This window comes from Choloepus didactylus, chromosome 10 (assembly GCF_015220235.1).
Source record: "Choloepus didactylus isolate mChoDid1 chromosome 10, mChoDid1.pri, whole genome shotgun sequence".
NCBI classification, from domain to species: domain Eukaryota; kingdom Metazoa; phylum Chordata; class Mammalia; order Pilosa; family Megalonychidae; genus Choloepus; species Choloepus didactylus.
The window spans coordinates 69,872,717-69,889,536 of record NC_051316.1 but is presented as its reverse complement, the minus strand read 5'-3'; the positions used below and the strand labels follow the sequence as shown (position 1 = coordinate 69,889,536).

The 16,820-nt window shown below is 43.6% G+C and overlaps 1 protein-coding gene across 2 annotated transcripts in view; it reads left to right on the top strand.

Moving 5' to 3' along the window:
• HACD4 (3-hydroxyacyl-CoA dehydratase 4) overlaps positions 1-16,820 on the top strand; it is a 65,898-nt gene that overhangs the window by 30,179 nt on the left and 18,899 nt on the right. For both annotated transcript variants that reach the window (XM_037798693.1, XM_037798692.1), the window contains exon 4: positions 10,437-10,549. In XM_037798693.1, the coding sequence (XP_037654621.1) occupies positions 10,437-10,549 (113 nt within the window). The remainder of the gene's footprint in view (positions 1-10,436; positions 10,550-16,820) is intronic.

Below are 16,820 nucleotides of genomic sequence, written 5' to 3'. Positions count from 1 at the left end.
CAATTCTTCCAAGTATATACCTGTGCCGATTTGAATGTATTGTGTCCCCCCAAACACCATTATCTTTGATGCAATCTTGTGTGGGCAGAGTTATTAGTGTTGATGAGATTGTAATTCTTTTGAGTGTTTCCATGGAAATGTGACCCACCCAACTGTAGGTGATAACTCTGATTGGATGATTTACATGGAGGTGTGGCCCCACCCATTCACTGTGGGCCTTGATTAGTTTACTAGAGCACTATATAAGCTCAGACAGAAGGAGCTAGCTTGCTACAGCCAAGAGGGACACTTTGAAGAACACACAGGAGCTGAGAGAGGAACTGAAGTTTACAGAGACATTTTGGAGATGGCCTTTGAAAGCAGACTTTTGCTCCAGAGAAGCAAAGAGAGGACAAATGCCCCAAGAACAACTGAGAGTGACATTTTGGAGAGAAGCTGAAGCCTAGAGAGGAATGTCCTGGGAGAAAGCCACTTTGAAACCAGAACTTGGAGCAGACTCCAGCCACGTGCTTTCCCAGCTAACAGGTTTTCCGGATGCCATTGGCCATCCTCCAGTGAAGGCACCTAATTGTTGATGCATTACCTTGGACATTTTATGGCCTTAAGACTGTAACTGTGTAACCAAATAAACCCCCCTTTTATAAAAGCCAAACCGTTTCTGGTATTTTGCATTCCAGCAGCATTAGCAAACTAGAATAATACCAGTAACAGGACCATATGGCAACCCCATGCTTACCTTCCTGTGGAACCATCACTCTGCCCTCTAGATGGGCTGCACCATTCTGTCCGGCGCTTCTCCGCCCCGCCTCGAGTCCTCGGTCGGCCGGCGATGGGGACCAGAGAGATAAGGGGAGAGAGGGTGCGGACAACGTCTTACCCGGAGCACTTGTGATCACTCAGGACTCGCGGTGGTAAAGCAGATAAACTTTTAATGGGACTAGGCAATCATCATCTTTACAGGTTCCACCCGGGGCGAGACACCTCGGGGGAGAACAACCTCGATGCGGCCGTCAGGTACGGCTCCTTGTGGGCTGTCTCCCCGAGCTTTGCCCGGGAACTTTCTTATAAACCTTGCGTGTATCCAATGGGCTAACGCCACGCACACAAGCATGATTGGTGAATACAGCGGGTGGTTACATACATCAGAAGCCGGAAGCAGGATGTGGGCGCCATCTTGGCACCACTCGATGGGCGGGGGGAACTCAAGGGCAGGCTGCAGCTTGTCTACTAGGCCAAATCCGGAAGGTGGCTGCTCACATCTCCCCCTTTTTGTTTTTTATGCCCCAGTGTCTCCAGTGATGAATGTGCTCCCGTGGACCAAGATGGCCCACAACGTATTTTTTGGTGCTTTGGGGAGTCTGGACTAGGTCCCGGCCATACCAAGGTGGGACCTCTGGCACCGACCAGAATGCTCACTTCATATAGAGACCGGAGAACCCGTGAGCCGGAAACCACGTGGCCCTCCTTGCAGTACTCAGTCTCGCAACTGGGGGACAGGAGGATTAGGAGAAGGTAGCCAGTGCCGAGGGCGTCACTAGGAGCCTCTGTGCAAACGCCAAGGGTCCCGTCTGGCCACAACTAGGACTCTGCGTAAGAGGTCCACCTGAGACAAAAATTAGGGCCACTGGTACCGAATGTTTATATACGAGATTTTTTCATATACTTAGCTGCGAACCTTACCCCCGAATGCCCAGCTTCGAGTGGTTGGGATGGGTGCTGGGCAGAGGGACTATAGTTATCAGGAGGGTTACAGGCAGAGGACATGGCCATCATGGCGGTAACACGTAATTGCTGTTGTCTTTGAAACAAACGCTCCAGCAAACTCTTAACAATGATCAAACCTACTAATAACCCCACAGCAAGAAGAACCCAGTTGGTCAGATTAGGCCAAGAGAACCAGGAGGGAAAAAAGGTCAATATTCCTGGCCCTCTTCCCGGTCTGCTGGGGAGTGGTCGACACCGTCGACATCATTTGACCGCTCATCACGCGAGTCGAGGACTGGATCCAACAGGTCACGTTGGGGGTTTAACGACCCGTCAGGCTGCAGTTCTTTGGTGTTCTCAGGCGACTGCACGGTTCTCACCAATCTCTCCGGTACCCACACTGGTTGGCGTCCTGGTTCCTGGGGAAAGACACAAACAGAGCCTCTGGCCCAGCTGAGCACTGGGTCAGGACCTTTCCATTGCCCCGACAGAACATCCCTCCAACGGACCAGGCCTCTATGCGGAGGACCTGGGGTGGTATGTTGTAGGGCAGGCGTCATGGTTGATACGTTTTCATTTAAATAATTGTATGTAAATAGGGCGGCAGACAATTGGGCCCTGGGGGACAGACCATGACCTATTCCCTCCTTTTGCTTTTGCAATAGTTCTTTAATGGTCCTATGCGCTCTCTCGATGACACCCTGCCCCTGAGGGTTGTATGGGATGCCGTGTTTTAGGTTAACTTCCATAACATCACAAAACTTTTGAAAAGCTTTGCTAACGTAAGCCGGGCCGTTGTCTGTCTTAAAGCAAATTTTGAGGCATCCTCAGGGTGAAGTGGGATAGAAAAGAAGCAATCTCTAATGTCTATGACAACAACAGGCCACCGCTCCGGCAGAGTTGAGAGAAGGGGCAACCCCATCTGGACAGGTCCTAGAGGCTCCATGCAACTATTTATGGCCCTCAAATCATGTAAAAGCCTCCACGCACCTGATTTCTTTTTGATGACGAAGATAGGGGTGTTCCAGGGTGACGTGGAAGGGACGATGTGCCCCCTCTCCAACTGATCTGACACCAAAGCATGCAATGCTGAAAGTTTTTCCTGAGGTAAGGGCCACTGAGGTACCCAGACTGGAGCCTTAACTTTCCATGTTAACTTTATAGGTGTAGGCGGGTATGCACCCTCAGTGGCCCCTAGGAAAAACCCAGGCCTTGTCTACCGGGGTTAGAGTCAGCCTGAATGGGCTTCACGCGCCCTTGCAAGGAGGCTCCCAGCCCCCTGCCCGGGACATATCCCATTCTATTCAGCAACTGTTTAGAAGTAACCAGTGGTTAAAGTCACGTCCATTTGAGCTAGAATATCTCTTCCCCATAACGAAACAGGCAGGGCCAGCACATAAGGCTGAAAACTGCCTTGATGCCCTTCCTCATCCTCCCAATGGAGAGTAATGGCGCTCACCATGGGCGCTGAGATTTGGCCGATCCCTCTGATGGTGTCTTCCGCTTGGTTCGTTGGCCAAGCGGGGGGCCAATCTTGCTGTCTTATAATCGACCTATCGGCTCCAGTATCTAACAGACCTCGGAAGGCTCGGCCTTGTACTTTAAGAGTCAGCATGGGTCGAGACTCTAGGGACATCTGAAGACCCTCAAAAACTTCTCCGGAGGACCCAAATCTTTTATTCCCCCTCTGTCCTGGCTTGCTTGGAAAGACTGAATGCAGGCTGGGCAAGAGCAGAAGCTGTGCCAACCTATCGCCCTCTGCAATGACCAGAGTGCCCTGCAGAGACTGCACCATAACCTGGACATTACCCGTGAAATCTGAGTCTACAACACCTGGCACAATTGTTAATCCTCTTAACGCTATGGATGCTCTCCCTAATATAAGCCCCACGGTTCCTACTGGAAGGGGCCCCCTGAAAGAGGTCCCCACCAATTGGACTCCCATAGCTGGGGTTAGCACGAGCCCGGAGGTGGCACGGAGGTCCAATCCTGCTGATCCGGGAGATGCGCGGGTCTGGATGGGGGCCGCATCGTCCGTTGGTGTGTTTGGGGGCCCACCGCAAGGGTGGACCCCCCCTGCCCGTTTTTTGAATCTTGCTCAGGACGACCAGAAAGGCGTACTCCTTGCGCATTGAAGACTGACTTACAGTCCTCGGCGCGGTGAGGCCCCTTGTGGCAGCGGCCACACAGCCTAGTGACTGCACGTGGCCCGCGGAGGTGCTGAACGGCAGGCGGTTGATCTTTATTGGGGCAGTCTCTCTTAAAATGCCCAGACTGGCCACAGCCATAGCATCTTTTTGGCTTTACCTCTAAAGCTCTGGGGTCCTTTGTGTTTACTTGTAAGGAGCTGGCTAACATAGCAGCCAGCCCCGCATTAGTTAACGGGCTGCCAGCGTCCCTGCAAAGCCGAACCCACTCTGTCAAGCTCTTTCCCTTATTCTGTGCCAGGATAACCTTGCACTCCTTATTGCATTGCTCAAAAATCATCTGCTTAACCACAGTTTCTGCAACCATTGGATCTGAGAAAATCCTCTCAGCCGCAGTCTGCATTTTCGCTACAAAATCTACAAAAGGTTCTGTGGGACCCTGGTGTATGCCGCTAAGCGAAGCCTGCGCCTCTCCTTCCCCTGTCAATTTTTTCCAAGCCCCTATGAAACAGCGAAAAATTTGGGCATAAACCTCCTGGGGGTATCCTGTCTGATTCTGGGCGTGAGCACCTTTCCCTAAAAGCATATCCGCATTCCACCCGCCGTGCCTTGCCACAGCGTTTCTTGCGGCTTGTTCCTCAGCTAACTCCTCAAACCACGCCTTCCAATCGATAAACCTGCCAGGAGGCAAGCAAGAGTGAGCCAGCTGAAGGATATCTGCAGGTGTATGATTTAGGGCGGAGAGGTTTTCAACCATATTCAGGGTGTAAGGGGCGTTAGGGCCGTACTGATGGACGGCTTGCCTCAGCTCCTTCAAGAGCTTGTAATCATAGGGTTCATGATTACGAGCTTGCTGATTGATAATGACTGGGAACATCTCGGAGGCTGGTTCGGGTTCATTGAGCAGCGGTCGGTAGCCGCCAAGAACGCCAAAAGGTCTGAATGTGGTAAAAGGGCTCCACCTCCAAAAATGCCTCCTATTGGGTGAAGGGTGCGGAGGGTCCGCGTAGTCGGGTGGGGATTCTGGGCATTGCGCGGGAAGGTTAGGGTATGTACTCGGCATGTCCGCCAGAGGGAGCCCTCTATAAGGGCCCTTTACGGAACCGCTGAAACCATCCACCGGATGCAGGTGCATCCTCTGAGGCGCAGCAGCCGTTACTGGTGGGGCGGAGGGCCGCGTGGGTGAGACAGGAGGCCCCTCTAGGTCAATCAGCGGAGGCGCTTCCGGCCCTTCATCTGCCTCACTTTCAGATTCTGAGTCAGAATTATCAGAACTAGCACTCGACTCCGGCGGCTTGCCCTTATGGGAGCCCTCCGCAGATGAAACAGACTGAGCCTCTTGGAGTGCATGTCGCGCCTGCAACAAGGCGGTAGGCGTAGTTAGGCCTGTGGCTGATTCTAACTCAAGTACTGCACGAACAGTCTCCCATATAAGGACTAGAATCGGGTCCAAACAGACACCCGTTTGGCGCGCTCGGTCTATATCACGACCAAGTTTCATCCAAGAGGGCAGATTAAGGCTGCCAGAACAAGGAAACCAGGGGGCAAAAGTGGCCACATCATCAAAAAATCGCTGGAGAGAGCTTCTCTTAACTGAGATACCCCACTGTTTCAAAAGGGTCTTTAAGGGGGTTAGTAGGGGTGAACTCCCGGACTGCCCCATGCTTGCAGCCGGCACTGTCTTGTAATCACTCGGAGAGCTCTTCTGAGTCCCCGGGGCTACCTGAACGCCCACGGGCCCTAGTCCTCGTATGGAAAGGGGGTGCTTACCTTCTCGCGGTGATCAGTCGCGGAGGTCAAACCACGGATCCCGGGAGCACGTCTCCGTCGGGGCGAGGGGAACGCAAATGAGGTTGCGGGTTCGAAGTTCCCCGTACGGGCCACCACTTGTCCGGCGCTTCTCCGCCCCGCCTCGAGTCCTCGGTCGGCCGGCGATGGGGACCAGAGAGATAAGGGGAGAGAGGGTGCGGACAACGTCTTACCCGGAGCACTTGTGATCACTCAGGACTCGCGGTGGTAAAGCAGATAAACTTTTAATGGGACTAGGCAATCATCATCTTTACAGGTTCCACCCGGGGCGAGACACCTCGGGGGAGAACAACCTCGATGCGGCCGTCAGGTACGGCTCCTTGTGGGCTGTCTCCCCGAGCTTTGCCCGGGAACTTTCTTATAAACCTTGCGTGTATCCAATGGGCTAACGCCACGCACACAAGCATGATTGGTGAATACAGCGGGTGGTTACATACATCAGAAGCCGGAAGCAGGATGTGGGCGCCATCTTGGCACCACTCGATGGGCGGGGGGAACTCAAGGGCAGGCTGCAGCTTGTCTACTAGGCCAAATCCGGAAGGTGGCTGCTCACACCATTCAACTTCCCCACCAATGGTGGTTAGGTACATCTCTTTCTCCACTTTTTCTCCAGCCCTTGTATACTGTTTATTTTTTAGACGGTTTTTTTTTTTCACACAGCATACATTCAATCCTAAGTAAACAATCAATGGTTCCCTGTATAATCACATAGTTATGCATTCAACACCACTATCTATATGAGGATATTTCCATTTCTTCCACAAAGAAAGAGGAATAGGTGAAAAAAAAAGAAAAAAGAAATGACAACTAAAAATCAACAAAATAAAAAATAAAATTAATATAAAATACAATAAAATAGAGAACACCACCAATGCCAATAATCCCATACCCTTTCCTTACATCCCCTTCTTATAGACATTTAGCTTTGATATATTGCCTTTGTTACAATTAATGGAAGCGTATTACAATGTTAGTGGTAACTATAGACTCTAGTTTGAATTGATTGTATTTTTCCCCAGTGCCATCCCATTTTTAACACCTTGCAAAGTTGACATTCATTTGTTCTTGCTCATGTAAAAACATTCTTGTATTTGTTCATTTAATCACAATCATTGACCACTCTAGGTTTCACTAAGTTTATGCCATCCCAGTCTTTATCTTCTTTCTTTCCTTCTGGTGTCCTACATTCCCCTAACCTCCTTCTTTCAACTGTACTAACAGTCATCTTTGTTCAGAATACTTACAGTTTTGTGGTACCATCACCCAATATTGTGCTATCCATTTCTGGATCTATACAGTCAATACTGTTGAACATTCTGTACTCCTTCAGCATCAAATACCCAATATTTACTCTCTTTCTATCTCCTGGTGTCTTCATTTTTACACTCTTCTCCAAACCTCTCTCTTCTGTCTTTTCCTATCTGTCTGTAGCATTCCCTTTAGTATTTCTTGTACAGAGGTCTCCTGTTCATAAATTCTCTCAGTGTCTGTGTATCTGTAAATTTTTTAACTTTCCCTTATTTTTGAAGGACAGTTTTGCCAGATTTAGAATTCTTGGTTGACAGTTTTTCTTTCTCAGTATCTCGAATATATCATACCAGTGCTTTCTCGCCTCCATGGTTTCTACTGAGAAATCTGTACTTAGTCTAATTGAGCTTCCCTTTTATGTAATGGATTGCTTTTCTCTTGCTGTTTTCAGAATTCTCTCTTTGTCTTTGACATTTGAAAATATGGATAATAAGTGTCTTGGATTAATTTGGATTAATTAATTTGGATCAATTCTGTTTGGGATATGCTGTGCTTCTTGGACCTGTAATTTTATGTCTTTCATAAGAGTTGGAGAATTTTCAGTGATTATTTCCTCCCTTATTCTTTCTGCCCCCTTTCCCTTCTCTTCTCCTTCTGGTACACCCAAGACATGTATACTTGTGTGCTCCATGTTGTCATTCAGTTCCCTGAGACCCTGCTCATATTTTCCATTCTTTTCCATATCTGTTCTTTTGTGTGTAGGATTCCAGATGTACTGTCCTCTAGTTCAGTAATCCTTTCTTCTTCCTCTCCAAGTCTGCTGCTGTATGTCTCCATTGTGTTTTTCATCTCCTCTATTGTGCCTTTCATTCCCATAAGTTCTGCCATTTGTTTTTTCAAGCTTACAAATTCTTCCTTATGGTCACCTAGTGTCTTCTTTATATCCTTCAACTCTTTTGGCACATTTTCTTTCAATTCATTGATTTGATTTAGAATATTTGTTTGACATCTTTAATTAGTTGTTTCAACTCTTGAATCTCAGTTGGGATATTAGTTTGTTCCTTTGAGTGGGCCATATCTTCATGTTTCCTGGTGTGGCTTGTGAGTTTTTGCTATCTAGGCATCTGATTTTCTTGATTAGTTAATTCTGAAGGTTGTTTTCTCTCTTTTTCTATGGTTTTCTTGCTGGTTGTCTTTGAGCTCTGTATTTGTTTCTCTGTCTGGCCAGTTGTCAGATTGGCTTTGCCCCTCAGTCTTCCCCGCAAATCAGGCACCCACCATGGCCTGCCACATGGATGAGAGTTAGGTACTGGGCACCTCAGCAAGTTCACTGTGTGTGGTAGTATAGCTCTTTTGGCTTCCAGTGGTGCTCTGTTTTCCGCCAGTCACCAAGACCTGGGTTTGTTTTAGAGCCCTGCTTTGACAGTTGGATTGTCCATATTTCTCAGCCAAAAGCAGGCTGGGTTTCTATGCAGGGCATGTAGACCAGCTCCTGTCATCCTAAGCATCTTTTTAAAGGGGTTTCTATTCCCTTGCACTTTCCAGACAGTCCAGCAGATGATGATGTTCGGTATCTTAATTGCCTTCAGAGGCTGCTTTGCCTCTGAGCGCAGGCTGTGTCTACATAGGTGAGCTGAAACTGTGGAATTCCTATGCCCTCACTTTGCTGGCCAAAATCAGGCTTGGTTTGGGGCTACACTTATGGCAGAGTACTCCCTCAGCTGACCCAGTACTCCAGCCATCCCCAAGGCAAAGAACCAGCCACTGGCTGCTGCTGCCCTCAAGGGTGGGGGAAGGGTTTTCAGACCCAGGGCTGGAAATGCAGTCTCTGTCCACGTTTTCTCAGTCTCTTTGTCCCTCATTGACCTGGGCCTTGAAATGTCTTCCCTTGTTCCCCAGGTCTTCAAACAGTGGGATATGTCTCACTGCTGGGAGAGATTTTAAATCTGTGTCCCTGGTGGGAGAGGTCCCATCTGCTGATTCTGTGCCTTTCCCGCACTAAGCCTGAGTGAGGGGTAGAGGAGAAGACTGCCTGGTCTGGGACAGAAGATTCCTACCTGATATTTCTCTTTCTTCAATTAGGCATCTGCAGTGTCCTTCTCCAGTCTATATCCTTTTCCAGAGTTTCAAGCAATTCAGAATTGTCCTTTTTTTCATTGAATCTCTGGAGAGGAGTTTTCCATAGCTGTTTACATCACCATGTTCTCAGGCTGCTCTCTTTGCCTAGGATTTCCTTTTTCCTATCCAGCCGGCATGATAAACTCCTATCCGTTCTTCAAGATCCTACCCAAATGTTGCCTGTCTTCATAAATCTTGCTGCATCCTTTCCCTAGGCAGATCCTTTTCCTCACCAGTGCTTTCATACATAGCACTTTAAATTACATTATTTTCCATGCTGTGTTGTAGTTATTCTTTCACATTGCCTTTATACCACTGCTACCCTCTCTGGGTTGAAAACCAAGTTTTCATTGTATAAGTATAAATTTAAGTGTATATCTTAGCATTGAATATATAGCGGTGTGCTGGTTTGAATGTATTATGTCCCCCAGAAAAAGCCATATTCTTTGATGCAATCTTGTGGGGCAGATATATTAGTGGGGATTAAGTTGGAATGTTTGGATTAGGTTGTTTGCATGGAAATGCGCCCCACCCAATGGTGGGTGATGACTCTAATTGGATAATTTCCATGGAGGTGTTACCCCACCCATTCAGGGTGGGTCTAAATCAAATCACTGGAGCTATATAAATGAGCTGACAAACAGAAGGAACTCAGTGCAGCTGTGAGTGACATTTTGAAGAGGAGCTACAGCCAAGAAGGACACTTTGAAGAACGCACAGAAGCTGAGAGAGTAGCTGCAGATGAGAGACAGTTTGAAGATGGCCATTGAGAGCAGACTCTTACTCCAGAGAAGCTAAGAGAGGACAAAACACCCCAAGAGCAATCAAGAGTGACATTTTTGAGGAACTGAAGCCTAGAGAGGAATGTCCTAGGAGAAAGCCATTTTGAAACCAGGACTTTGGAGCAGATGCCAGCCACATGCCTACCCAGCTAACAGAGATTTTCCGGACACCATTGGCCATCCTCCAGTGAAGGTACCCTTTGTTGATGGACACTTTATGGCCTTAAGACTGTAACTTTGTAACCAAATAAACCCCCTTTTATAAAGCCAATCCATTTTTGGTGTCTTGCATTCTGGCAGCATTAGCAAACTAGAACAAGTAGACACCCAAAAACTTGCCAAAGTGAATAAAAATGTGAACTTGTATAGCAAAAAGGGAAATATCTTGATTCAGATAAAATATGTTACCTTTTCATTCATTATGTGTTAATTTGGGAAATACAGAAAAACAAAAAGGAGGAAATGAAATTTACCCATAACCCTATTCTCTTTGAGATAATCATTGTTAACAGATTAATATACATATTTCCAGTTAAATCATACTTTTAAAAGGAGCTTTGGTTTTTTAAAATTACCTACATGGCCCAACAGATTATCCAAATTCCTGACTTTGTTGTTTTTCTGTCAGCTCACAGAAAGAATAATCATCCTCTTTGTGGTCATCACCAGTCAAGAGGAAGTCCAAGAGAAATCTGTGGTGTGTGTTTTATTCATCTTTTGGAACCTGTTGGATATGGTTAGGTAAGAAGTCAAAATAATCCTTAAAACAAAGCCAAATTGCTTTCTACAATGAAAACAGTAATAGCTGCTTACATTTGGTTACTCTGAATGAGACAGACAAACATAACTCCTCTTCAAATTATTTTATCTTGATGTGGAAATTTATTTTTAGTACTTTCCATAATGGGCATATCAAAGATAAAGAAAACATACCGTGGTATTACAAGAGCAAATCAGTGCGTTCAGGCTTCCAGCAGAAGGCTTGGCATAATGCCAATTTGGAATAAACCTCACAGCTGTTTGCTAATGAAAGGCATCCTTCGATTGCTCTAGTACATGTTACTTTAATAAGCAAAGCAGGACTTTTATTATCTTATGCTCACAATTTACTAAGCTGATTTCTGTGAATTCAAGAATATTTTATATATAGGGCCTCAACTCTCTAGAAAAAAATGTACTTCCATGTGTAATTTTGTATTCAATTCTAGTGAGTTCAAATGACTGAAGTCTTTTCGCAGACCCTCTGGTAATCCTTGGGCCTCAGATTAGGAACCCTTGCCTTCGTCTTCAGTTTCTTTTTAACTCTAAAACTTTGCAACAAGATGAGCCCAGTCTTATCTCTACCGGCAGTGGTGCTAAACAGCTCCCTTTACCCAGTGGCTTACTTTTCAGCTTTCACAAATGAGAACTGTCCCTCTCACTTAAAGATATGGATATGAATACCTAACAAAAGAGCCCTAGTTTTTTTAGCTGAGGTTATGGAAATTCTGTTTATACTATATTGCCAATAACTTAGCTGGATCAAAATAAGTCTAAATAATGAGTTGAGCCCTAGAGTGAATTAGATTATTTTTGTATATTAAAGTGACTATAATTCTTTGTATACATAACTTAGTAAATTACTTCTCATCTTTAACTGCTAGTTTTTGTAGACTTGGGGTGAACTTCATGGACTTTTGTAGCCCACGGCTTCCTGTTCATGAGACATTGGATCTTATACTTTGGATTGTGGCTTTCTGATTTACTCTTCTTGGGTGTGTCTGACTCTTCTAGTCTATTCAGCCTCAGATAAGCTCAATAATCCCATCAGAGAACAAAACTTCTTTTTGACATTATTTGAGCATCGAGAATGGTATTTGGTGTCATGGAAAGACTTTTGGATGAGGAAGTAGAAGACCTGAGGATGAAGCCCACCTCCACTACTATACTGATTTTATGACCTTGGATAAATCAACTAAACTAATTCATATACCATAAAATTCACACTTTTAAAGTATACAATTCATGGTTTTTAGTATATTCACAGAGTTGTGCAGTCACCATCACTATCTAATTTTAGAACACTTTCATTATCCCAAAAAGAAACCTCGTACCCATTAGCAGTCATTCCCCTTCTGTCTCCCTACTTTACCACCACCCCCCCTCCCTCAATCCCACCGCTGGCAACTACTAGTCTACTTTCTATGAAGCTGCTTGTTCTGAACATTTCATATAATAGAATGATTCAATATGTGGCCTTTTGTGTTGGCTTCTTTCACTTAGCATGTTTGTAAGTCAACCATGTTGTAGCATGCATCAGTACTTTATCCATTTTTTAACTGCTGAACAACATTCCATTGTATAGTTATGCCATATTTTGTTTGAACATTTGGGTTGTTTCCTCTTTTTGGCAATTGTGAATAATGCTGCCAAAAACATCAATGTACAAGTTTTTGTATGCAAATATTTTTTATTTCTTTTGGGTGTATGCCAAGGAGTTAAATTGTTGGGCAGCTAACCTGTTGGAACTCATTTTTTCCTCTGTAAAATGGGGGTAGTAGTATCTTCCTAGCCTACCCATAAGAGTAAGCGACAAATGAAATAATGTAGTGTACAATAGTGCACTTTAGTGTACAACAGAGAATTAATTAGCACTGAAAAGCTGCAAATTATATTTTTCTCCCAAATCAGCCAGCGCATCCCTTTACTCTCAGTCTTGGAGTGAATATTAATATCTTCTTAATGGAATCCAATATCAACTTCAGTGTCTTAAGTCAAATTTATCTTTAACATCTGAAAGTTAGTGCCCCCCACCCCCATTCACAAACTATCTGCTTTCTTCCTGTATTTATAACCTAAGCCAAGACTTCTGAATTGTTTCTTTTGCTTCTAGCTGCCCCTCACAGCCCAGCTACAAGGGGAATTTTCTCATGATTTCTGAACCCTCTATTTTGGAATCCCCGCCATCATCATCCTTTTTTAGTTTTTAGTAAAAAGAGGGTATAAGAAGAAGGTATTTTTCCATGGATAGAAAACAGATTCACAGGATCCAGGTACATTAAGCCTTGATATAACTTAGTATTTCCTAAATGTTCCATCTTGGAATTTCTCTATTCCTGTGGATCTTTGTAAATGAAGCCTCCTTGTTATGTCACTGCAGATCTCGGAAGGGGGAGCCGTCTTTATGCCTGTCTACCTGTTGTAGTGTCACGTGTGACAGCCTTCACTTATAGTCTATAAACCAAAGACTTTCAAACCTAAAACCATTGAAGAGTCATCATCTATTTTGTTCCTTAAAGACAGAATTTCTAAGGAGGAAACCTTATGATTCCCTTTGTAGGAATCATAAAATGTCCAGCCAATCCTCAATCTTCAGGAATTGCATCTGGAAGGCAATTTGGGGTAAGACAACTAAGGCCAGTGGGCAACCTCAGAGCATTTGTCGTAATTTGGTAAGAGCAGTTGCCATTTCTCACTTTGTAGGGCAAGATGAAACGGTGTATTTCTGCAGTTACAGGAGAGAGAGGATACTCTGTTTGCAACCCACTTAAGGGGCAGCTAAATATGTCTCCACCCTCATACCATGTTATGCCATCCCAGATGAACTATGCTATCAAGGACCACAGACTGTAAAGTGATACTTTGTATACTTGCAAACTCTATGCATTTGCAAAAGAATGTTTTCAGTGTTTTAATTTCTTATATTTTATGCCCACAATGATGGTAAGGTAGGCAGGGTGGGTATTCAATTCAGCAAAAAATTCACGGGTACTTAACCTGGTAGTTCCACAATTTTGGATTTTATGGTACTGGAAAATTTCAGAAGGAAATACAAACATCAAACTGATTTCAATTTGCCAACGTTTTATCAAGTAAAGGCATAAAAAATTACTGCCATCTACTATAAACACCATTTCTTAAAAGAAACATTTTAATACTAAAGTAAATAGAAAGGACATAATCTTAGAATAAAGATCAGGCCTTGTTTTAGTTTGCCAGAGCTGCTATCACAAATATCACAACTGGTTTGGCTTAAACAAAAGCATTTATTAGCCCACGGTTTTGAGGCTAGAAGTCCAATGTCAAGGCATTGGCAAGACCTTCTTCCTGAAGACTGGCATTCTGACGCTGGCTTGCCATAATCTTTGGGGTTCCTTGGCTTGCATCTCTGTCTCCTGTCACATTGTGATCTCTCTCCTTGAATCCACTCTTCTGGTGTCCACTGACTTCCAGCTTCTCCTTGTGGCCTTCTCTAACATCTGCCTTCCAGTTCCTTTTCTTTATAAGACCTCCAGTAATGTGAATTAAGACCCATCTTATTCAGTTGGGACACAAGTAAAAATAACATCTTTAAGAGATCCTATTTACACTGGGTTCTCACCCACAGCAATGCAGAATAAGAACATGTTTATTTGGGAAACATATGTAAATATACCATAGGACTTTTTAAATTGAATAGATTTAGCTCTATGGAAAACTCACCACATGGTACTTCTTTTTTTCCAGTTTCGTTGCAGATAGGTGACAACATTGTCAGAAACCAATATCTCAGAACTGATTAACTGGCCAGATTTTAGGAACCAGGGACTTAACTTATAGGTCTCAATTTCCTCATCTGAAAAAGGAGGTTCAGTGATCTTATCTCTCAGTTCCTTTCTATCTTTAGTACTTTATTAGTCTACCAGATAATCGTAAGTTTCTTTTGATTGCCAAGACTTGATTATTCTATGGTCACTGCCTGAGAGATAAGCGTTTGGGAGCAGAGAGATGGCAATGTTTTGTCGTAGAAGACAGCAGCCAGTGATGGTTTTATCAGGAACCAGAACTTAGGTCTCCCAGTTCCTAGTTTGTGGCCTTTTCACCATATGCCATTACTAGCAAATATGCAAACAGTTAAATGCAAATAGGTAAGACTTTATACACAAACATAATTATGACTTAACATGTCATTTACTAGAAAATAAAATATAAATTGGAAACTACATCAGTATGCATTTGTTTTTTATCTTTGCTGTATATTTCTCTCAGGATCAAAACTACTGAAATTGTTTTAGGCTGCTTATGTCAGTGTTTTTACGAGAAATCAGAAAAAAATGGTAAGGAAACCATAAATGGTTCACTGTTGGAAAAATACTTGGAAGAACACTGATACATTTGTGAGAACTTTGAACATAGATGGAATTTGAGCTTCAAGTTCCTCCAGCATTAGTACCGCAGGTCAGATTTCATATTACTAAGAATCCATAGGGAACTAAAGACTTAAAGGCATAGAAGAGATTTCTGTGTAATTGGGACTTACCAAACATCAGCGATTGGGACTTGTCAAAGGCTAGGAGACGCTTTCCTGACCAGCCAATTTAGCAGATCAGGAAGTTCATCATATTCAGGTCACATCACTTTCTCAGAAGACCCAAGGATTGTCAGAATTATTATACCGTAATGGGATTTTGTAAAAATGAATAATTAGAAACCAGAGTCTCACATAGAGTTATTTATAGTAGCCCTGGTTCTCAAAAGTGAATTGGACAATGAAGTGGGAGCTGGAAGAAGGGGAACCAGTTAGGAGGCCTAGACTTGGTGCCTGAACTCAGGGAGGGTCGGTGGACCTGCTTCCAAATCCTAACAATCAAGAAGGGGTAACTTTAAAAGCCACCCCTTTAAAAGACAGGTGACTTCTAATTATGTGAGAAGATACCCATTCTTATAAGAAGAGAAAAAACTAAGATAATGGTAAGGTAGCATTTTTCATTTAGATTGGTAAAGATCAAAAACTTTGATAACATGCTGTGCTGGTGAAGGTTGCACTGTTGGTAGTAATGTTAAGTTGGTGCAAACTATTTTATGGGGAAATTATGAAATATTTATCAAAAGTGTAAATGAACATACCCTTTGATCAGTCATTATTACCCTGGTACTTTCTCTTACATATGCACAAAGAAATAAGTTCTAGGATAGTCACTGCTGCATTGTTGCAACAGCAAAAGATTGGAGACAGTAAATGTTGAGCAGTGGGGATCAGCTTAAATGAATTACGGCATAATTCCATATAGAAGATTTCTTTTTAGCAGCTAACATAGTATGAGACAAATATATATGTATTGTTATGGAACAGTCTTCTAAGATATATTAAACTAAAAAGGCAAAATGCAAGATAGCATTAATAGTATGGTATATTTGTGTATAAAAAGAGACTGTATATATATCATCTATATACAAAGATATACATATACATAGATATTTTGAAAGAATTCCTAAGAAACTGGTATTGGTCATTGTGTCTGAAGAGTGGAATTAGAGTCCATAAGTGAGAGGCAGAATTACTTTTTCTGTATTCATGTGTTCAAGGTTTTGTTGTTGTTGTTTTGCCACATGTATGTGTCACCTATTCCAGAGGTTCTCAGTGTGTGGTCCCTGGGTTAGCAGCATCAGCATCACCTGGAATTTGTTGGAAATGCAAATTTTCATTCTCTATCTCAGGCCCACTGAATCAGAAACTAAGGTTGGGGCCCAGGAATTTGTACTTTAACAAGTTCCCTGGGTGATTCTGATCTTTGCTCAAGCTTGAGAACTAATGAAAGAAATAAACTACTTAAAGAAAGAAAAAGACGTAGACTACTTCATCTATTACCATACCTTAAAGGTAGGTTTAAAACTACCCACTGTATCTTGAAACCAGTTCCCAAGGCCAGTTCTTTAATTGATCACATACTATGGCACAACTGCATAAGTAGAGGGATGTCAAATAAGGCTTTGAAAGCCATGGTTTTATTTTAAAATTCATTCTCTAGTTATATTTACAAGTATTCCTGCCTTAAGAAACAAACAAACAAACAAAAAAAAACTGTATAAAATGGGCTTCTTAATGAAATTGAAGTCACTCATCAAGCAAACTTCTGATTTTAATTTCTGGGGCTAAGAGTTATGTTCTTGCTTGAATTACCTCCATAATTCTCCATGCTCCACACTCTGAGACATGCCAGACTCACACTGTCCCCCCACCTCATATGTTACCACTTTCCTTGCTTAGCTTATA